The sequence below is a fragment of the Lactuca serriola genome, chromosome 4 (genome assembly GCF_051521515.1).
Source record: "Lactuca serriola cultivar US96UC23 chromosome 4, Lser_US96UC23_V15, whole genome shotgun sequence".
NCBI classification, from domain to species: Eukaryota; Viridiplantae; Streptophyta; class Magnoliopsida; order Asterales; family Asteraceae; genus Lactuca; species Lactuca serriola.
The window spans coordinates 114,315,570-114,340,954 of NC_136411.1; the positions used below are offsets into that span (position 1 = coordinate 114,315,570).

At 34.3% G+C, this 25,385-nt stretch overlaps 1 protein-coding gene across 1 annotated transcript; it reads right to left on the reverse strand.

Annotated features, from left to right (window-relative positions):
* Nucleotides 1–20,649: 20,649 nt before the first annotated feature.
* Nucleotides 20,650–23,713, reverse strand: LOC145098738 (uncharacterized). The gene is made up of 5 exons (XM_079036347.1): nucleotides 23,229–23,713; nucleotides 22,658–22,886; nucleotides 22,409–22,561; nucleotides 22,074–22,323; nucleotides 20,650–21,993 (listed from the first exon to the last, which is right to left on the reverse strand). The coding sequence occupies exons 1-5, from the start codon at nucleotides 23,711–23,713 to the stop codon at nucleotides 21,227–21,229; spliced, it is 1,884 nt and encodes a 627-aa protein (XP_078892473.1). The 3' UTR covers nucleotides 20,650–21,226.
* Between the last annotated feature and the right edge of the window lie 1,672 nt (nucleotides 23,714–25,385).

Sequence of the window (25,385 nt, forward strand, 5' to 3'; positions counted from 1 at the left end):
CTTACACCAATTTATAGAAGAAATTATATTACAGACAATTAGTGTCTAGTATGTATAAATACCACTTATAGCACCAGTTTATTATAATGTCGACCTTATTATGAGTTCCTCACACAAATTCGAAGTTTGCTCATGCAACGAAGTAGATTGTTACTACTGTGATTCAGTTAACCCTTTTTTTACACCCTCTTCAGCCGGGCCATATATGTCAGATGAAAATTTTGAAGAATTGAAGAAGGCTGAAGAACAAAAAGAAGAGGACAAAGAGTCATCCCGAATTCTCACTGAACGTGCTAATGATATTGCATCGGAATGCAAACAAGCTCAACAACGGATAGACCTCAATAAAAACAAAATCAAAGAGTATGAAGATTGGATAAAAAAGAGTAAGAAGGCAATTAAAACGACTGAAAAATGGCTTGCTGAGAAGGACGAGCAGTTGATACACATTATGGTGCAAAAGGATCGTTTGGAAGACAAAATGAGAATTATGGATGACTATATAACAATGGAGAAAGAGAAATACCCATTGCAGTTCCCTGAGTTTAAAAGTTAGTTACAAAATTGTTGTCATATTATCATGATACTGATTAGGTTGCAAAAGGATCGTGTGTTGTTTTTTTTAAATACCATGTTGTAATTGTTGTTAAAATCTGCAAACTAAATATTATAATAAAAAGCTTCATTAATTGTTATAATCTACAAACTAAACTAAAATATGAAAGCATAGCAATGTCTTGTAAGATTTAATAAAAAAATTACAATACATAATAAGTTAACAGCTCTTCATTTCAAGGTTGTTTTATATCAAAATCAGCGTCATACGTTTGTGAGCAACTCGCTGAACCACCAATATTAAATGTCATTTCTGCAGTAGAAATTGTGTGACGTGCTCCACTACCAGACGCCCTTCCAGTATAATTGTTTCTCGTGTGTCCTACTTTGACCACATGTAGAGCACTCTTTTTTAATTGGACCCTCGCCTTGGGATGGAATGCGGTCTATGTTTCTTGGCCTGCCTGGCTGACGTTTATCCATTATAGGTGGCTTAACAATCATCAAATCATCGGGGATCTCCCATTCGGATGGCTTTGGCAGAGGGTTTATTGATTCCTCATATGTTTTCCTCAGTGTTTCGGTAAAGTAAGCATTTAATGCATACCTAGAGCAGTCTTGGTAATTGTTGACTGTTAAACATCTTATGACATGACCACAAGTGTCACACCCCAGAACCAAGAACGGCGGAAACGTTCTGGGGCGGAGGACGTCATGTACTGTATCACAACAATGAAAAGTAGTAAACAATCAACAACATCATCCATTGAATTAATAATATAATTTTAATACAAGTGTTCTGACAAATTATGATAGACGCTAAAGTATAATCAAAATGAAAGATGAGTCTTGAACGAGCTCCATCTTCTCTAAACCTTGCATCGGTACCTGTCTACTGTTGACCTGAGGATACAAGTTATTTTGAAAGAGAGTATCAGCTTTAAAGCTGGTGAGATCATAAGCATTTTTGTGTCTTAATTTTTATGTAAGTATTTGTATGTATATGAACTGTAAGTATTGGAAATGTATATGAACTGTAAGTATTGGAAATGTATATGAACTGTAAGTATTGAAAATGTTTTGTAGAACGAATGTAAACGTTTGAAAAACCCTAGAAATCCCTATGATTCCTACTACTATAAAAGGGAGTCTTCTACCAAGACCTAACTGTTCTGAATGTAGCCTTCTACCAAGACCTAACTGCTCTGAACGTAGCCTTCTACTAAGACCTAACTGCTCTGAATGTAGCCTTCTACCAAGACCCGACTGTTCTGAATGTAGCCTTCTACCAAGACCTGACTGTTCTGAATGTAGCCTTAGCATTACCCTTTGGTACTAGGGTAAGTAACAATGTTAACTGAAGACATCCGTAGATGTACATTTACCTCTGTTGCTAACAGTTGGGTATAGGAATAGTTAGTCCCTTAAAGTATACCTGTAATGGTATCAACCGTTGACATCCGTGGATGTGCTTTTACCTCTGTAGCTAACAGAGGTTCTAGGAATGGTCAATCTCGCAACGTATCCTTTGGTAATAGGATATTAAATCCAATCTATCCCGTCGATTATGTGATTGAATCACAAGGTAAAGATAAGAATGAGGATTATATAACAGAATCTATACATATAAAATGTACTAGTAATTCGTGTAAGTGTACTCATGTAAATGTATCTATGTAACTGTACTGTAATGTTCTGCGTGTACTAGTTGTAACGTGTGTTCTCTCTATCTAGCATGTATAGTAATGTATTGTGTGTACTAGCTGTAATGTGTGTTCTCTCTCTCTCTCTCTATCTAGCAAGTATTGACTCATGAATAAACTGACTCATTGTATGATATCGTATTCTAGTAATAGTTCTAGTATCTTCCTAAACTACCCATATGGTAGCTTACTAGTAATGTAACTGGTACGTATGAACATGGATGTATACCCTTGCTACCCAAGGGCATTGGATGAATTGGAAGGACCTTTATGACTATATATGTACATAGGATATATAACTAATATTTAAACAACCTTCGGACGGGTACCCGATGTCCCACCAGACCACATCTCAAGCGCGAAAAGGAAATAGGGTGGATAGCCTTCCTAAGTGTTTTAAACATTTCTTATATATCTATACATATATAGGCATGCAATTGATAATATAAAAGCATAAAATAAGTTTTGTAAAACCTTTGAACATAATTATTATCTAAGAAAAGATCGACTTGATGTCAATCTATAAAACGGTTTGGAAGCATGGGTTTGATAAAACAGTTTAAGTATAAATAAACATTTATTTGAAACACAATTGTAAATAAGTTTGAAATGAAACATACAGAGTAAAATGTACAGTGTAATAAGGGGTTTTAAACACATAAAGTGTTTATAAAAATCATTTGAAGGAAACTGTTTGGTAAAACGGCTAATGAGTAGCCAATCATTTGAATGTTGTTTATCAATCACATGTGATTGATATAATAACTAGCATGATTCTACTTGTATCCCCCCCCCCCCCCATAAAACATTTAAAAACAGTTAAAACATTGATTAAGGGGTATGAACTCACCTGTAGCAAGTGGATCGAAAGGAAGTGCCGGATAAGTGCTTGGTGTCAAGTGAAGACTTAGACACGCACAAAGATCCTAATAACATATAAGGATATATGTATATAAACAATTAGTCTTTAAACAACTAATAAACAAAGTCAAGACACTCTAAGGCATGACAAACACTTTGTATAAGTGTTATAAGTGCTAAGGAGTGCATCTAAGTGTTGTAGGGAAAGGCTAGTATGATTGGGGTTCAAGGAACACTCTTAAAATGAGTTTACTCCCTAAGGACCAACACCCATTGAGTTTACGGTCGTAAACTCCTAACCTTTTGACCATTTGTTGGTTTGAAGTCTTCTGAGTTATTCCAAGCATTTCTACTTCATGATTTAGCCTTAGGAAGTGTTGTGTGGCATCAAAACACTCCTAAATGGAGCTTACGGTCTAAGGACCATTTCTCCATGAGTTTACTACCTTAAACTCATGAGTTTACTACTTAAACTCATGAGTTTACTACCTTAAACTCATAAGTTTGGTATTTGGCGGTTTTCAAGTCCTTAGCTCAAACATGGCACTAGTCTAGGTTAGATTTAGACATAAGGAACAACCGTGGGACATTTATGGGACATTTACACACTTTTTGGGGTGTTTACGGTTTTGGGACATCCCCAAACCGTAAACACATAAAAATGGAAAGTTTTGGTGCATTTAGGCACCCTAAGGCTCTATATTTGGTGTTTACGGTTTTGGGAGCCTCCCAAAACCGTGAACACCTTGTTCTTGGGACTTTTCCTTGGTATAAACATGTATAGCTAGCTTTAAATGACTCTAGGATAGAAGTACTTACATTGTGGAAGCTTGAATTGAGCTAAGAGTCCAAGAACAATTAGTGTGTGTTCTTGGTGTTCTTAGTGTTTTGGAAAAATTAGTCAAAACACATAAATGAATGGATTAAAGGATATACAATCACTAGATTAAGTATTAAACCAACTTGAAATGGTTAGAACACTTACTAGTTTGAAGATCTAGAACAAAATCAAGGATGATACTTGAAAGGATATTTTGGATTTTACTCTTTTGGTGTTTGGGGAGTAAACTCAAGAATGACTAGTCTTGGGGAGTAAACTCATGTTTATGCATGAGTTTACGATTTTTGGATGATTTTTCGACCCAAACTTAAAAGTTTGGCCGCGAACTTCTAAGACACGAGGTGTTTGCGGTTTTTAAATTTCAAAACCCGAGACGGCACTTTCTTTCACCCGTTCGTTTAAAAATAATATTAAAATACTCAAACGAACTTTATTTTTCCCAAAAATAAGTAAAAGTGAACTTGACTTATAATATGAAGTGATTGACTGCTAGGGTTTGACCGAATGGAAATTTCGGGTTATCACATCATCCCCCTGTTAAAGGGAATTTCGTCTCGAAATTAGAATTTAGGTAAGGAAGTAGGCATGAATGATCGAGTCAAGAGGTGGGAAACTTCCTAATTGATTGGTTCTAGCGCTCCTAAGTGAAATCGGGTCCTCGGTTGGTATCCCAACGAACCTTCACTAACGGGCGACTGCGTTGCTTCGTCCGCTTGACCTCTATGCCTAGGGTCACTACGGTTCTAATACGAATGCGAGGATCTCGTTAATCTTGATCTCGTCGAGTAGTCTTACGAGATTCCTAACGGAAAGGTATGGTTTCAAGATCGAGATGTGAAGGGTAAAATGTACGCTATTGAGTTCGCGGAGTAGGTTTAGTCTGCGAGGAGTTCTGAATGAACTATGACCGTAGGTCTGTAAGACCTAGAATTTGGAGAATGTCTGTCGGCGTTTCTGGTGTCGAAAAATTCTCAACGGTTTTGACAAATTGAAAGAGTACTCAAAATTTCCCACATCACTAATAGTGTGTCATAGGAAATCTGACTCTTCAATTTCAAAACTTGTGCTTAGAGAACTTCGCGAAAGTTCCTCTGAAGGTAATGTTTCTGCGGGTTCCTTCTTACTACAAGGGTAGATAAGTAAGTCATTACATGGAGAAATGACGAACTGATCCAAGTAAGAAAGACGGACTCTATTCATTAAACTTATGAATGCTTCGGGCGCATTGGTCCTATCCGAGGGGTATCACTACGAACTCGAAGTGTCCGCATCGAGTTCAGAAGGTAGTCTTCCGGACATCCTTCCCTAACACTCAAACTGGTGATATTCGGATCTCAAGTCCAATTCTGAAAGTCATCCTTTCCTTGCGTTTGTTCAACCACTTCGTCTATGCGAGGCAGAGACAACGATTTCTAATGGAAAATCTTGACGGAGTCCTCGATATCTGAGGTACATACGATGGAATCCGTCGACCTCTGGAAGAATAAGACCGGGGCTCTCCAGGGTGAAAAGCCTAGTCTTCCAATTCTATCTGTGTGCAATTCGCTAAGTTGTCCGGACTGTTCTTGCATCTCCGTAGGTGTTTAGACTGAAGGGAAATCTGTTTACAGAAGTCTTACTGGGTTCTAAGTTTGTTCACATGAGGATGCGATTACTCGTAGTCTTGGGTAGTTCTCCGTCCTGAAGTTCATTTTAGAATTCATACAGGGTTTCACAATCACAATCTCGTATATACGAGTCGTATATAATTAAGATTGAAAAGATAGTTGAATAATTGGGTCTTCTTTAAGCCCACATCCTATCGAGGAAAAGAAGTTAAAGCGGAATCATCAATTCTAAACCTGTAGAACCTTGATTATATATCGTCCCTATGTATACATTCTTCAGCAACATATCAACCGTATGGATCCTTGGGTTGAACTTGACGTACTGCACGAGTGGTACTCCGGGGATTTCTTCGGAAAAGAGAAGAACTATGAGGTACTCCACGCATGAGTGCTTTGGTGTTCTGAAATGACGGCTTCGCTGGAAAGGCGATTTTAAAGAAAGAGATGTACGTATGAAGTTGGTATGGTGTGGATCAAATTGAATCTAGTTGTATGATAATGTCGGAATCATACGGAAACTTAAAGACATTAGATTTGAACATAAGACGTTTACAGACAAAACACAACCGTGCAACCATGAACAAAGTTACAGTACTTTAGATTTACTACAAGACTATTTCTGCGAATAAGGTATACTATAAAAGACAAATATACGCAGCACGAGCATCCCTATACAGACAGGATCTCGCAAAAGGTAAGACTCTAGTTGCACTAGATTTGGATGGGTTATAAGTCTGATACAACGAAACGCCTAAATTACATTAACGAGGGTCCGATGTAGTTTCTCCTGCAGCTCTGATCCTGAGAATCTTCCCATCAGCACCCGAGTTCTTCGCTATCGGGCAATCCTTCTTGAGGTGTCCAATTTCACTGCATTGGTGACATATCTGGACAACACCAACATTAGTGGTGGAAGTGAGGTGTTTAGCCAGTGTTATGTGGACACGAGTGCCTTCCTCATTACTCCACCTTGGAAATTGCTTCCTAAAGCGTTCGGCTTTACCACTACTTTTGTGTGTAGAGTTGGTCCCGATGATAGGGACTTGAGTGATGGGCCGTGACGGTGCCCCACAGCTACGAGCATGGTGCCCTATTTTTAGGCAATTGCAACATTGCATCTCATGGCAAGCCCCATGATGATGGAAACTACACTTCGGGAGTTTTCCCTTGTATGGCCTGCTCGGTACGGGGATGGCAGGGGTTTCCACTTGTTGTTGTTGCATGGCAAGTTTTTGGGATTTCTTGCGTTCTTTCTGGGCTCGGCGCTTTCGTTTCTTGTTCTCTGTATTTCGGCTTTGCGAGCCTGTGGCTGTTACCGTTTGATGACTTCCTGTATGGATACTACGATCGGAATCTTCAATCCCATCATCATTATTGATTGTGCTGATAGCGCTACGGTGTGCAAGGACAGCTATCACGGCAGCCATCACCGCAGTTGTAACTGCAGTTTGAAAGGTAGCGGTGTCCATAGGAAAAGCGGAGGTTTCGTTGTTCGACTGATTGCTTTCGGATGACGACATGATTCTGTAACACGAAAGATATGGATTTTGTGAGCGATTCTGGTTGACCCTAGGTGTACTTCGATTTGTTCAAGTAAAGAGTAAGAGTATGTTTTCGACAGCTTGACCTACATCCCTATGATGTAGTCCTAGTACGGATTGGAGGTATGTTCGCGAAGGTTTGACCTACAACAAGGTATCCTATCAAGTTGCCAATGCCTACATGTACATGTCATATGTTGGAAATCAACAATCACATTTTGTGCCCCCTTTTAGACCTCGCATTTTGTATTTGAGATCATGCGAACATCCCCCTTAGTAAAAAAAAAATTGTTTTCTTTTACAATTTTGTCGGCCCAAGGGGTAAGTATTGTTGTTGCTTCCGCTAAAAAAACGGGCAAAATGAAGAAGTTAAGATCAATAACATCAAAATTAATAAAACATTAATATTAAAAATTTACTTAATACCTGCAAAGCTACGTCTTTGAAACCACCATTGTTGTATTGTTGCACGAAAAAAATCGATCAACATAAGTATTGGCACCTTACGTGCATGTCTAGATAATGCATTTATAGACTCCGCACTGTTGGACGACATAAGATTGTATCGGTTCCTTTTAAAATGTGCCATTGACCAACTTTCTGGATTTATACTTTTTAAGTACTCCCATACTGGTTCTTTTGTCTTTTTCATAACATCCATGGCAGCGTCAAAAGCATCAACTGTGTACGCCCTACAAGCCTCCCAAAAAATTCCTTTAACTGTGTTACTCTTCCCGAATCTTGATACTATGTTGAAATACAAATGGACACCACAGATTCCATGATGAGCATGAGGAAAAATGTTGGCAACGGATGTTGCTATAGATGGAGACATATCAGATATAATTTTAAGCATGAGGAATACAAATGGACACCATAGATTCCATGATGAGCATGAGGAAAAATGTTGGCAACGGATGTTGCTACAGATGGAGACATATCAGATATAATTTTAAGCTCCTGCATATTTCCTATGCAATCACATAGTTTTTGAAAAAACAATGTCCAAGAATCGGTACACTCATTTTTGCATATACCATACGCAACCGGTAATATTTGGTTTTGTCCGTCCTTAGTAACTGCAAGTAACATGGTACCTTTGAACTCTCCCTTTAGATGGGCTCCATCTACTACTAGGGTCGGTTTACAAAATTTGACAAAAACGCGTACCTACAATACATTGTATATCTATTCAAATACAACAAAAAAAAATTTAAAAATTAATAAAATATTATAATACTAACCGAGCAACCGAGTGCGACATACAAAAACTCAAAGCGATCATCACCATCTGTTTTAATATGTGTGACATTACCCGGATTATGTTTGGCCAAGTTGTGGAAATAAGCTGGAAGTTTGGTAAAAGAATCCTCTTTCGTACCCCTTAGCGACAACAATGCATATTGCTTCGCACGCCATGTCTGATGGTATGAGATATTGATATTCAATTGAGCATTCATATCATTAACAATATCTTTTCCCCGATAAACTCTACTATAATCTTTAGCCAAAACATCAGCAAGATATTCACCCAAAACATATTTGTTTGCTTGTCGATGATTAGGTTGCAAAATTGTTGAGGAACAAGTATGTACATCAACAAATTTATTCACTTGGAAAAGTTCATCAGAATTTTTAATTGCTTTTGCTCTTAGTAACCAAGAACAATTTTTCGAAACACACACAGCCTCATACCTTGATTTGGTGGATCTACTTGTCCTCGTCTGAAAACCTTCTCGAAGACATTTTTTACCAATACACCGCTTTAAAAGTTCTTTGTTCTTAAATATACTCTCTCATTCAATATTTTGAAGATTCTTGTCTACCATCTGTGTTGGGATATCTTCATTAATATCAATTGGGCATGCTAGTACAGGGGGCATACCGTACAAAAGGTTATCGGGAAACTTAGCTTTAACTTCATCACCCAAGTCATCTCTATCTGAATTGGTTTGTAGGTCGGTTATATCTAAACGTACATCAGCAACATCAACATAATCCCCGTAAACATGCTTTTTTTTCATTTTTTTGACTCTGATTTTTTTTTCTTTTTACTTTTATCTACCACACGCCTATTCATAACTTTAACTTCTTGTTCGGATACATCATCACAACGACCACCCACATCATTAAGATATGTACCAACATCATCATCACCAACATACTTGTAATTCTCAGGATCCACATAGTTAATAGGTGAATAACTAACATTAACATTTTCAGCAACACTGTGAAACTGAGGTACACTAGGAGTATTAAAAGTACCTATCGGATCGTTGCTCCCTTTATAACTGCATAAATTACCAACCGGCTTATTTCCACTGTGACCACCCTCATTAACCTCATCTACTTCATCAACCACCACAAACACTTTCACAGCCCTTCCTCCACTACATTTGATTATATTTATCAACATTCTAACATCCATATCTTCAACTATAGCTATATAATAATTTAATTTAGGATGATGGAAACGAAGACTAATTCTATATTTGTCTAACAAACCAATTTTGCTTCTCACCAAAGATACAAAATCACTATAAGTAATATACTCAGAAAATATCAAAGCAAATTCAGAAATACCTCCCTGTGGACATACGTATTCCAGATTTGTTCCAATAACTTACCATCTCTCACCGGTTACAAGACAAACCAAATATTCAATCATTTTTTAGAGAGAATTTTAAAGAAATTTTCTGAACAAATAACAACTAAATTGATAACTTTCTACAAAACTTTTTATATAGTAACATTTTTCATAGTCAAACCAATTGATTTCATAGTCAAACTAGAAAAAAAAATTAAAAAAACCACGAAGTTTCGCAGATGTCCATCTGCGATTTTAAGCTTCATATGCCTTATATATAGAGAAAAAAAATTTTAAAAATCCACCTGGGAATGTACAAGCTGCTAAAGCACACTTGTGCTTTAGCCACTTGTACATTCGCAGATGGAATGTGCAAATCGCAGATGGGGCAATTCCATCTGCGAAATTGAGGGCGATTTTTGCAATTTCGATTTTTTTTGGCTATTTTTGTAATGTAATTAGTATAAATGGCTATTTTTGTCATTTTCTCTAATAATAATAATAATAACTAGTAGGATACCCCGGGCTTCGCCCGGGTCAATGTGTGCTTTTTTTGCGTGTCATTCTGAAATGTGTCTCTGTTTCACATGGTTCGCCTACTTCAAATTTTTCCTATTATAGGATTGCATTTGGGAAAACATACAAAGACAAATAAAAAATAGATTTGGGGTTAAGCAATGCTAACAAAGTAACCCCATCACCTTTCAAATTAAAAAAATTGATGAATTGGTCTTTCATTTTAAACATAAGAGTGTACTACAATAAATTCAAACAAAAAAAAGAACCGGGGAAATATCTCTCTTGTGGTACAGATTGAATCCACAGAGCTTTTCTAAACATGAAACAAAGAAACGGAATTAGTTTTATCACTTTAATTCCATCCAACAAAAAACAATTTTTTTTATTTCATTCCAATGGAATGAATGATTCCATCCCATACCTTGACCTTCTTCTTGGGTTCCTTCTCAGCAACTTATTTCACATTACTGCATGGTAGTTTAACACTAAGTTCCAAATTTTCAGTAATAAAAACTTCTTGGATGTAAGGCTGCCTTTAGTGTAACAACTCGTATCCCTACAAAAAAAAATGGTCATAAAATTGAATTCTTATATTAATCCACAGATTTGGATGCTCCAAAAACTAAACGATAGATATGAAGGAGAGTCATCCACAACTGTTCCATTTAACTGATATGAAATCGAAATGGAACCCATAATTCCATATTCACCGGACCATCTTGCTTCTCCGACTGTATAAGCAGTCCACCACCACTAAATCTTGCATCACTGCTATAAATCAATGTTAGGTTAAATAAATTTGAGTAATTCCAGGGAAAAAATGTACCGCCATAATTCATATATGAACCAATAATAACATGTCTATTTCTAAGTTGATGTGGACAACCTGCAGGGATGAAAACAGCTTGACAAAGGTATTGTTCAAGTGTCTATGGCTCCAACGTCATTTGATTTGTTCCAAATCAATGGGATTTTTAATATATATATATATATATATATATATATATATATATATATATATATATATATATATATTTAAAAAAGACCTTTTAAATATGTAAACATAATTTTGATAATTGACAAGTAGGGTGTTGTGAACAAATTTAGTCAGAGGAAACACCAGTACAACTGTTTCCTCTCTTGGCTACTACTCCAATCCTTCCTCCTTCACGTTTATTAGGTCTCCCTTGCAGCTTCAAATCATCAGTGCAACTCTCCTGAAGCACCAACACAACATTCCGTGAGGAGTTTCTAGCCACCTGTGTTCCCAAAACAAAAAGCACGTCATCCTTTAATTTATTACAAAACAGTGAAAAACTTGAGTAGTTTGAGTAATTACCTAGTGAGCATCATTATCAGGGATTGTTAAATGTGGAATTTAAAAAGACTATAAACTGTTGTGGTTTTCCAGGGGATTTCGGGTTAGAACTTGAGGCAAGATAAATAGTCGTAGTCCCTTGTAAAACTATGAAAACTTACTCACATGAATGATGAATGTCCATGAATAAATGGGTGTGCTCCCGGAGCAAACATCTGAAGCTCTATCTCACCCTGTTGAGCCCTTCAACTTCCTGCAATCGGCAACCAAAAGTAAATATGATTAAACCCAAGTCAATAGTAGATCGTTTACACAAATAGTCTAAGTTAAGTTGATACAATGTAATCTAAAATAATATATAACAAAAAATCTGTTTTATTTTTTAAAACAAATCATCTTCGTAAATTTTTTACCCTTATAATTTGCCACATCTGGGAAATGCATGCATACTACAGTATAACAGTTAATTTACAGATAATTAGAGAGTGAGCTTGCAGTGATAAAGAACATGGCAATTTGTTTTCTTAGTGTGAAATAATTAACCAGGGGTATGCTGGGATTCGCGAAGAGTGAAAATAATGCTAGACATGAAAGTATAAGATTCTGGTTTGGTTTCACGTGGGATTGGTGCAGTAGAATTGATAAAGGGCAATTTCGTCTTTTGTAGTTTAAAGATGGATATTACTATTTCAATCAAGTTAACATCTACCAGGAAGGTTTCTGTTGGAATAAGAAAACCAAAATAAGAATAAATAGAGGGTTTTTAAAGGTTTCTCCACTATACAGGTTAATAATGCTGCAGCAGGGGCACTTTTGTCGTTAAGCAATAGATGCAAGGGAAGGCGATGAAGATTCCATTTTCAAAAGATTAATGCCATCATGATTAACCCCTTAAAAACAGGCCTCGTGGGGGTATCAAAACAACATCAACGAAATAGCTTAGAGCGTCCTTGAAATACAGTAAAAACTATATTTTTAATAAATTTTTTTATAAAACAACCTGACCATACCTAAATGTAAATGTCGATGTCTATAACTGTATAAACGACTGAAACACACACTTGTGTCCACCTTGAACTGCAGTCTGCATATTTCATAAAAACAAAGAATACCAATATGTATAAGTAGAAATAAGTACAAATTGAGGCATCAAAGAGAAAAAACGAACAAAGGGCTCTATAATCGAAACGTATGTTATGATTTGTCATTGCATTAATGGCTCAATGACTGTTGATGGACTGATGAAACCCAAAGTCAAATGACAATGCATAAAGTCAACATGCGCTATCAATCAAACTCATATGGAATTAGGGCTCGTTTGCGAAAACATACCGTAGAAGCGGTGGTTCTAGGGTTAGGCAGAATGAAATCGATTTGAGGTACCTGAGGTAGATCCAAAATGGAGCGGAAGGGCTTCGGGTCTAGTGGCGATTATAGCCATGAACGGTGGTGATATGGGGAACACCTTTGAAGATGACAGAACTGAAGCATAACGCCTTCGGGACCCAAACCTGAACTAAACATCAGGAAGCTTTGAAACTGCAACGTGCGCATCATCGGTTCCTATTCAGATGAAGAAAAATAAGAAGAATCGAGAAGATATGGAGGAAGTAAACTAACCCTGGTGGAGGATTAAGATGAACGAAAGCCAGAAACGAATCCGGGAAAAGCGACGGAGCGGTGAGAATAACAAAGATATGAGGTGGTTTTTGGTGAATCAAGAATGCATCGAATAGAAGATAGAGAAGGAATAAATTTGGAGTTGACACGTACAACCGAGAATACCAATAAAGATCAATTGTCAGCCACGTTGAAAGCGGAGGAAACATATTACAAAACACCCCCTGTAAATAAATTAGAAAGTCCACAAAAATTGTAACAACATTACAGGGACCAAAGTTGGATAAATTTTCAACAGTTTACTGTTGAAATTTATCACAATCTTAATATATATATATATATATATATATATATATATATATATATATATTAATAATAATATATAAATCGAAAATTATGAAAAAAAATTATGTAAGAAACTAAAAGCATAACTTTAAAATTATATGAAGTGACCAAAACAACAACTTATAAAATACCAATAATTTAATTTTAAAATGATAAATGACTAAAAATTTTAGATGAAAACTAGGTAAACTAAAAAATAATAAAAACCAAATGAATAAGGCTTTGCGGTGTGGTATGCGGTTCTAGACCGCGGCCGCGCCACGTGGGACAGAAACACCGCCCCTAGGGTGCGGTTTTGGGCGGTCGAGACCGCACTGCGGCCTTTGAGGACCGCGTTCGCTGATTGGCTGCCACTTTTGACCGTTCAAAGATTCGTGCGAACGGATTTTTTTTTTTTTTTAACCTTTTACTCCATCTATATATATATATATACATATGTTATTACTTTTACATTTACACAACCTTTAAACACATATAAATACAACCATTTCATCCAATTTTCTTTGAAAAATGTCATCTTCCAAACGACCTAACAAAGAAAAAACACCAGTCAGAAATACCAACACCCCAGTACCTTCGTTTGATCAACCGATATTCTCACCTCCGTATTACCACTATGACGGTATGTATCCGTATTTTCCACAACGACCAGGGCAACCACAACCACAAACACCACCACTACCACAACCCGACCCGGATTTTAATCCATTTGATTTTTTGTCCCAATCCGAGTTTGTGCAACAAACACAAACACAACCAGAAACGGTCGTTTCTGATTCTGAACCGGAATTCGTTACAGAAACTCAGCCCACTCGAGCAGCGACTAAAAGAAAAGAGAAGGCGGAGGCTAAATGTTGGGAACCTTTGGAAGCGTTGGTGTTGGCACAATCTTGGATCGATATTTCAGAAGACGCGTCGGTTGGAAAAGACCAAAAGCATGACCGCTTTTGGATTCGCGTTTTACACAGGTTCCATAAAGGAATGAACCGTGGAGAATACCGTTCAAAACATCAAGTGTACTCCAAATGGGGGAAGATGAACAAGGAAATCATGTTGTTTAATGACTTGTGGAACAACATGAAACGTCAATGGAAAAGTGGAGAAAGCGATGAAGTCATTTTGAAGAAAGCGTTGAAAGTGTATCAAAAAGAAAATCTGAAGGCTTTCAAGTTTCTGGAAGTTTGGCATTTTTTGAAAGATAATAGGAAATGGCTGAGTAGCAAAACATTTGACCAACATATCGACAGTGGGTCAAAACGCAGCAGAACATCTGAGTCCGACCACACTACATCAGATGCTCGTGTTCAGTTTGATCTGAACGAAGATGAACCTGTTCCAGTTTCACCACCTTCCCGACCATTGGGAAGAGACAAATCAAAAAGCAAAGGCAAAGGCAAAGCGTCGGATTCAGATGATTTGAAAGAAATGGGAACCGACATGAAGGATATAAAAGAGAGAATGGACAAGATTTTGAAAATTGCTTCTGAAAGAGAGCTTCGAAAACAAAGGGAAAGCGACATGTGAATACTAGCAATGGACACGTCGAATATGACCGGGGCCGAGCTTGAAGTGGTTTTGGCGATGAAAGAGGAAGTGAAAAACCGTTACGTGAATCGTGGCTAATTTCTAGTTTTTTTTTTCAAGTTTTTAATGGTTTCTTGTGTGTTTTTTTTTTTAAAGTTGTTGGTTTTTTGTTTCTACTTTGTTTTTCTAAATTTTTAGGTTTTTTTTTTTATTTTTTAAATTAAGTAATGTATGATATTTGTATTTTTAATTAATGAATTATTATGTTTTTAAAATTATGTTTTTTTATTAAAAAAATAAGTTTTATTAAATTAAAATAGTTAACAAACAAAAAAAAAAAAAAAAAAAAAAAAAAAAAAAACTAAAACTAAAACTAAAACTGTGACACCACACCCTTGGTGTGGCAAGAAACCACACTTAAATGGTAAAATATGATGTGGCGCTTACGTGGCGAGGGAGGGAGTGCGGTTTCGGTGGCACCACTCCCTCCAGCCTAATGACCTCTCTCAGCCCTCATTAAAAAATAATAATATATGTATAAGTATGAATTTTACCAATGAGTTTTGTTAAAGAAAATGATAAATTGTTTCGTCCGTATAGATACATGTTTTGTTAACTGATGCAATAGTTGCAGATGTATTAATTTACCTTATATGAATTTCATAATAAATTTATTAAATAAAAATGTGAAAGCTCTTTACAAAGTATTTTAATACAATAAAAAAAAGAATGCAGGTCAAAGAAAATCAGAAGTCATAATGAAAAATAAAAAATAGAATAGTGCGAAAGAAAGTATAAAAAAATCTATAAAAATAAAATAAAAGATATGGGAGGGTGCCTTGGGAAGTGACTCTCAAAACCAATTTGTCTTCTTGAAAACTTTTGCTTACCACTTGCCACGTGTCACATATTTCATATCCAACTGTCAATATTAACTTCAAATGAACATAAATCTTTCTCACAGCCTTATTTTGCAATATATATATATATATATATATATATATATATATATATATATATATATATATATAATTGTAGATTGTTTATGTATAATTTTTTATATAAATAATAAATCGGTGTTGATTGTCAATGTCAACTTAAAATTATGTTTTTCTTTAAAATAAGGTTTTGAAAAAAAATGTAGTGTATTCTATAATCTAAACTATACAAGTTTATTAAACTGTAAGTTATTTTGAATCCGATATACAAACTTAATATACTTTAGTATTAAATTATAATAACTTTTAAACAAATGTGCTTTTGAGATATAAAAACCATTTACCTTTTAACTCTAAAAAAATATACACCTGTTATTGATTGTAAAAATTAAAAAGGATATATAATGCGATTATATTTGTCGGGCTTTTGAATAAATGTGGAATATGGGGAAGATACAATCTACCAAGTTGGGTTTCCATTGCGCAAGTGATGACATAACCAAGGAAAACGACATTTGTGAAACATGTGCTTTTTCTCATATTTCATTTAGTAGGCTCAAAGTTCTAAACTTCTCACTTTGGCCACTAGACTTTACTATTGGTGTCAAAATGACCATGTGTTTTACGATAAAAGCTTCCACTGAATTAATTAATAAATGAGAGTTGCTAAATTTCTAAGCAGTAATCATATGCGCGTGTGGGGCACATTTTTTTTTAACCAGCAAACGAATATATTAGAAACAAAAAACCACTGCCAATTAGAAGCTAAGGGGTCGAAAAAACGAAAAAAAAGTTATAAGGTCTGAGAAAATAGTTACGAAATTACAAGCAAATAAATGACTTAACACACCACTCAACCCATTTAAAACAACATCTTCGACCTCCTGTGTTTCACCCATATGTATACTATGGATTTGATGTTGTAAGCTACTTTGGTTGATGAAATATAAGATTTTTTAAAAACCCAGTCACATCTTGCTTTCCAAATCATCCAAAGTGTTCCATAGCATATGTTTAGCAAAATCTTTATCCTGTTCTTATTGTTTCTCACGAGTCTATAAATGAGAGCAACTCACCACGATTATGTTCACACCACCTAAAGATCCAATACCAAACCGTTTTGCAAAGGAGCACCTCCATATGAATATGAGTGATGCTTATTTAAGATAACCATTAAAAATTAGAATATCTAAGGTAATAATTTTCATTCTGAAAGAGTATTTTAAATGAAATTATTCGTGACCATATTTAGTAAGTTCATGGATTAAAAATGTTTTCTTATCATAATATGAACATTTAAGCCGTCAAAAGCATTTATGATATTATTTTTGACAGACAACCAAAAAATGCTATATTATAAAAAGCTAGCTAATTTAGCCACAAATTAGCGAAAATATTTTAACTTGTGAGGTCATTATATTTTTACGAATAAACTTAAAACACATAACTTTAAAAAAGATATCACTGAGTAAATTCAATTAGGTTTTCAGCTATCTGTTAGTCTGCCAAACATAGCCTTAAACATCGGAAATCATGCATCTTTTATATATATACTAGGCGAATGTCCGCGCGTTGCGTAGAAACACCTATATAGTTGAAGTTTTTACAAATATATGATTTTTTGAATATAACAATAACGTTGTTGTTAAATTTGATATAATAATTTGTATATACTAAATTGATATAATATATTGATTATTTTGAATTATATGATAATATATACATTTATTATAACTTCATAATCTCAATTGTTTGAATGACTTTTACCAGCGAGTTACACATGAATAAAATTAAATATAATATATGATTTGATGTTATTTATAGTTGTTTTTATTATTAATTAATTTGTTAAAATTTATTTGCTTAATGTTTTAATTTCTATCATTATAATTATTTAAAACATCAAATATTATTTTTTGATTTTAAAGGTAACAATATAATCATATATATAGAGTTATTTTTAATTATTGTTATTATAAGTTATTTTAAGCTACTTATTTGAAATTTTTTAACGATTATATAAATATATTTATGAAATATTTTAGTTAAACTGATATTACAATTTAGTTTTTTGCATTTATCACTATAATTTATCACTTTTAACTATTTACAAAATATTATTTGGTTTTTTTAGTCCAACTGAAATTTATATTTAAGTTGACACTGTAATGTTATATTTAAATTAACAATTTAAGTATTTTGTCCAAACTGTTCAAAAATTATAGCTTTAAACTGATAATAGCTTACATGCAACAACATTTTAAGTCTAATAAATTAAGTATAATATGTTAAAATTTAAAGACATAACTTTATAAATAGAAGTAAAAAAAAAATTTAAATTGAAATTTAGTCTATTTATGATTACACTTTAGGTTTGATATTTATTTAACCTTATTAACCAACTTACAATCATTATTAGAAAGACACTACAATTTATCACTTTTAACTATTTATAAAATAATCTTTGGGTTGTTTAAGTTAAATAAAATTTATATTTAAGTTGAGCCTATAATATTATATTTTAATTAATAATTTAAGTATTTTATACAAATTGTTCAAAAATTATACCTTTAAAATGATAATGGTTTACATCCAACAAAATATTAAAACTAATAAATTAAGTATAATATGTTAAAAGTTAAAAAACATAATTTTATAAGTAGAATTAAAGATATTATTTTAATATTGAAATTTAGTTTATATATGAATACACTTTAGATTTGATATTTATTTAACCTAACTACCAAATTATAATTATTATTATAAAGAAATTGAAAAGTCATGGGAGTTTCAAATGAATGTGGTGAAAGGAAAAAATAATGGGGGTTTCAAATGCATGAGATTCAAGAAAAAATGCTAGCTTTATAAGTATGTATTATATATATATATATATATATATATATATATATATATATGATTCAGTATTATAAGATAAATATATAATACATTTCATTAAACTATAGTAACTAAATAATAATTGTCTATTTTAAATGAAATTTTTCCATCCAATATCATATTTTACGATATTATCATTAAAGTATCTAACATATCATATTTATGTGTCTGATAAATTTATGTTTTATAGAAACACAAATCTTAAATATTACTAAAAGAGAAACCTTATGACATCATCTTAAATAATCTGGACCATTGATTGTATTTCAATCTTATTTTTTCCACCCTTAGATCAAATTGCTGACATTATCTTCTCCATATGGAATGTATTTAATTCCAATAAATGTTTTCCAATCATCAATCAATAACTTACATTCGTTGAAATGGAATGTATTTAATTTCAATAAAAGTTTTCCATATTTTACATCTTGAATTTTTAGTTATAAAGATTTTAATATGATCAATTTTTAAAACATATCACTAACAAATCATTTCAATCAAGGCCTTAATATCAGCCATTAATATAAATCCGTTTATATTAGTAAACCATTAATATAAAATCTTTTTTTATTAGGAAATCATTAATATCGAAAAATCATATTCAAATTATCACATACATATACGATTCATCATTGAATCCGTGACTCACATTTATTTTCAATCGTTTCTTTTTCTTCAAACCTTCTCCTACAACATCGTTATTATTGTTTATAATTTCCATCATCATTCTCTGCTATAAACATTCGCTCTTGTGCGCTAGAAGGTCAGTACCTTCTTTCGTTTTTTATATTTTTTTCGATTATTTTTTGTTCCTATATCAAATGTATTTATTCATATATTTCTATTTTCTTTGTCATAAATTACATGAAATCAGTTAACTATTTTTCTGAAACTTTTCAAATAAACATGAAAAGATATTAGGTACCTTTAACAAAACAAAAATTAACTATCTTGGGAACTGACATTAATTCCGAAAATGTTACTTTTATATATTAGAGATGATTATGCTTCTTTTTTAAGAGTAAATTACGCGAATGGTCCCTGTGGTTTAGTGTAAATTACACGCTTGGTCCCTAACTTATTTTTCTAACTCGGACTGTCCTCAACTTTTAATTATGTAACCCGCCTAGTCCCTATTCTCACATTCCGTCAATTGTTTCCGTTAGACACCCCACGTGCCTTGCACGTTGGGGGTATAAAAGTCTTTTCACATTTCCAACGATCTTCAAATACTAATTTTTCATCAGGATCGAACCTAATTTAGAGTTTCTTTCAATCCTCCATCGTTTGAAGCGGTTACACCTAAGGATGTTCAAATCAAGGATGGTTCAATGCGATTGTGGGCGTGCTGCTGTAATTCAGACTTCAACTACTAACAATAATCCAGGAAGACCCTTTTACGCATGTCCAATTAAGGTATGTTGTAGTTGAGAATTTTGTAATCGTAACCCTAGATGGGGATATCACTGTATGCGATTATAGGTATTGTAACCGTGGCTTTTGAAATTGACAGGAACCACGTAAAGGATTTATTGCTTGGGTAGATGATGATGAAAAGGATCATGGTGACAGATTGACAATCTCCTGGCTTGTGAGGTTGAACAAGAAGCTGAAAAATGAAAATCTTTTCTTGAAAATATGTTTATTTATAAGTTGGGTATTGTTCTTGGTGATACTTGTTTACAAGTTGTAAGGTGGGGATGAGTTGTTATTGTAATGGTAAAGTCTTCTGTAATGGTTAGGTTGTAGCAATGTATGTGATGGTATCATTATCTGTAATGGTTAGGTTGTAGCAGTGAATGTGAAGGTATCCTTTTCTGTAATGGTTAAGTTGTGTATGTATTGTAATGCAGATGGTTAAGATTTTTAAGATCAATGAAAATGGTGTTTATGTATTGGTTAGGTTGTCTATGTATTGTAATGCAAATGTACTGTAATGGTTGTAGCAGTGTTGTATTGATTATGTTTTAAAGTGATGTATAAGCAGCATATTGACCATTAATTAGTACCAAACTATAACAGGGCAATGAGGGTGACATCATAAGAAGAATATAACAATCTAATTTAGTACCAAACTATTATGGAAAATATAAATGTAAAAATCAATATAAACCAAATTATTATCTACCCAATGGTGTATCATAAGAAGAAAACATTCCATTAATTAGTACCAAACTATTACAGGGCAATGAGGGTGACAAACTAGTTCATCCAAAAGTGCCAACATATTGGCTAAAACAAGTATCAAAATACTGCCCCTATTACAAACTATTCATAAATAATGTACCAAAATATTAGCCCTATTACAAGCAGTAACATAACACAATCCATTCATATTTAAAGTAACAAAAGACTAGCCCTATTACAAACCATCAAGTGGTTGCCTTCCCTTTCCCTTTTCCTTTGACTTGTGATTGTCCACCACCCCCACCAACAATTGGTCTTTGCCCTTTGCAGGTTCTTGCATTGTGACCAACATTGTTACACTTCGTACATGTTACTGATCTATGGGCCCTCGATGTTGTGTTTCCTCTAACAAAGTCCTCCTTTTCCACAATTGATATTGTTCTCTTCTTCTTTGGTCTTCCTATGGGAACACGATGTTTTGGAGGCAACAGAGTTGTTGGTATAGCTGACTTCTCCCACATGGACCTTCCATTGATTGGACTAACCTTAAAAGAATACATCTCTTTCCAGGTTGATAACCAGTAACATGGATGCACAAATGATTCTGGGATTCCCACATCTTTGTCATTCCTCCCCATGTCCCAAATAGCAGCCACACCATGTTTGCACGGAATTCTTGTTAATTCCCACCTTTTGCACGTGCAACTTTGTTGACCTACATCCACAATACACTGATCTTGCCATGGTCCAGCAACTTGATATTTTCCAGCACCACAAAATGTTGCAACATACTGTTCTGCCTTACTCTTTATCTTATCCAATATTGTTGTAGCTGTAGGAGTCAAAGGACCTACAACTTTCTGAATTTCCTTGTCAACTTTGACTATCTTCTTCATAATGTACTCTCTGATGAACTCAATGCAGTTAATAATTGGTGCATCACGACCATCTTCTATCTTGCTGTTGAATGCTTCACACAGGTTATTAGTTAGAGCATCACAATGTGCTCTCCCTGAACATAAACAACTTCTATGTCAGTATTCAATTTACCTTCTTTTAAAATTATTAAGTAGAGATCGAAAGTCATTATACCAGTAAAGTGGGAGCGAGCCCAACTTTGAGGAGGTATTTGTTTCAGCCACTCATAAGCATCATTGTTAAGCTTCTTTAGTTTTTCCATTGCTTGATGAAAGTGTTGTACATTAGAGGTCGTGGCACATTCCCAAAGAAGATCCTTGAACACCTTTCCCCTCCAGTTCTTTTTCATGTTGTCGTGTATGTGACGAAGACAATAGCGATGCTCTGCACATGGAAATAGTGTTGCAATCGCAGGCAACAAACCCTAGCAACAGTAACATGTTTGTATGTTAGTATAACTGCATCAATAGTATAAAACTATAAAACCTAGTTTGGATAGGTTCCAATACCTTTTGTCTGTCACTCATAAACGTGAAATTGGAATTTGTTCCCAAACCTAAGTCATCACCCAAATTACTTAAAAACCAAGTCCAAGAATTCAATGTTTCTGATTCAACCACAGCATAGGCTAAAGGATATATCCCATTATTACCATCCAATGCCTTTGATAAGAAACATAAATTACCAGAAAACATTGGTCAGTTAACACTACTTAAAATAAAGAACATACAATACAAGAAGAAATAAGAAGATCTTACCACAGCAGACAAAACTTGGCCTGGATATGGACCTTTCACGAAGGCTCCATCAAGTCCAAGAAAGTCCCTTCTTCCCGCTGCAAAACCTCGCTTCAAAGCTCCAATGCAAACATAGATACGCCTGAATGTTCTTGTCTCAACAGTTGGATTCGCTTCACTTTCAACATCAATTTTAACCGTAGTATCTGGGTTACGTGCTTGTACCTCTAAAACATAGTCCCTTAACAACCTGTATTGGCTGACATAATCTCCTTAAACATGCTTTAAAGCTTGTTGCTTTGCCCTAAAAGTTTTCATATGCGAAATGTCCATCTGGTACTCACGTTGGAGTTGCTCTCGTAAAGCCCTAATAGGAATCTTTCGGTTTGTCTCAATAACTTGTACTATATGCTCTGAAAGGAACTTATAGTCACATGCTTTGACTTTCCTTGTTTGTAGACATCGATGCTCCTTCGTGTATGTCTTAACCATCCAATCTATGTCACGCTTCCACTTACTACAATATATAACCCATGGGCATTTCTCTTCTTCATTAGTAGCAAGATTTGGTATAGTGCCCTTACACACAAACCTAACCCTATTCTTATCATTTTTCTCTAATTGTATTTCCCTTCTTGTCCTTATGGAATGTAGTTTCACTTGTGTCTTAAAGTCCTTAGATGAACTGAAAGTTTGAAAAATGTAGAAGGGCTCACTAACCAAAGATGCATCATTTTCATAAGCCCTCTGTATGGCCCTAATAGTTTTCCTTCGCTTACCATCATTTGCCTCATCTGATGAAGACCCAGACAACAAAACCTCTGTGTTGATCACTTCTAAGTCACCTTGTTGTGTATCTTCAGGTACATTACTTTCAGAAGAACCTCCAACCCATTCTACATCCTTGTCAATGTTCATATGGAAATCTTTCATATCCACGTCAACATCATGTATGAGATTGTCCTCATCAATAAAAAAATCACTATCTTCACTCTCACTATCATCATCAAACTCATCATTTCCACTGCCATTGTTGTGTCCACTACCATCATAATCATCCTCATTCTCTACATTCATTTCAAATTCAATATGGTCGACCAAAGATGTTCTTTGTCCAAATGACTATCATTCTCAACTTCTGTTAGGTCTGGAACACTCTCATGCTCAATTGGAGAGTCATTCCACTCCAAAAACAACTGTTTGGAGCAAGCTGGTGGCTCTTTAATTTCAACAATTTTAACCTTACTAGGGTTGGGGGAAATAGAATAAGTATGTAAATTTGTTTTCCCATGCTCAATATATACATCTATTAGCTTATGGTTAGCAACATACGTACCCAGATGATGAACATCCTGATCTGAAGCCAAAGCAAATAACCCAAAATCCAAATCGCCAAATGGTCTCAGGAAATGATAATAGAGTAGTGTTTCGTCTGAATCAATATGCCCAAGTTCCTCCATAATCTCGTCAATGTCGTGAATGGAAAAGGTGTCAATGTCTAGTAAATCAACATAATTTTGCTTGCCTTTGATGTACTTTCTTCCAGGGAACTTTGTAAACTGTCCACCATGGTGTAATCGGACAGAGAATATCGTCGGATGTCCGACTGTATATTCACGGAAAGATTGGTTAGTCACATTTTTCTTTTTAAGTTACTAACTGATTGAGGGAGTAAACACTTACCATATCTACGAGCAACGTCAATCTCGTCCATGGTAGCACGTATCCTCCAAGGCGCCATCGTCGTTTTCAAATGTAGGGTTCTTTCGATCAAGGGTTTTCAAGGGTTTTCAAAGGGTTTTCAAAGGTTTTGTCTGTGAAGCTTGTGTCCGATCACGTTGATCAACAATACGTCCTTTTTTTTCTTGGCGCTATAACACTGGATATGTGAAAAGACTTTTATACCCCCAACGTGCAAGGCACGTGGGGTGTCTAACGGAAACAATTGACGGAATGTGAGAATAGGGACTAGGCGGGTTACATAATTAAAAGTTGAGGACAGTCCGAGTTAGAAAAATAAGTTAGGGACCAAGCGTGTAATTTACACTAAACCACAGGGACCATTCGCGTAATTTACTCTTTTTTTAATTTTTATGTCATAAGAATCCGGTTAATTTTGGCATGATTTTAAAATATCATTGAAATTATTATGTTTTTGTATATCATATCAACCTTTTTTTTTATCTTTGTATAGTAACAATAAAATTTATTAGTTTACACAACAAATATAGATATTTCAAATTTTGTAATATTATTATACCTTATAAAATACAACTCCCTCCAAAATAAATTTTCGCCAGTAACTTCATCCATAATTTCAACAAATTTAAATTTGTATTTTCTTTATATAATTTTTTTTAATGATCCTGATTTTTTTTCTCCAAAAGTATATCAAACATTTATGTCTTAGATAATGCTGACCTATTATAATTATTATTTTCCAAAAGTATATCCGTTTAATGAGGAATTTGATATAATAAAGGAAATGAATGTTAATTAAAATGAGATATATATTCCATAATTATTACATGAGTTTATTAAAAAAAATTAATATCAAGGTGTAAACATTAAGCATTTTTAAAGTGAAATTTCAGAATACATACAAACGATGATGCTGTACAATGAAATATAAAATTGAATATACTGAAAAAAAAAAACACTATTAAAGCAGACAATCTTGAAAATAACATAGTTATGAAAATTATAAAGTAAGATAAAAATTATAAGATATTAGGAGATTTGTAAAAAG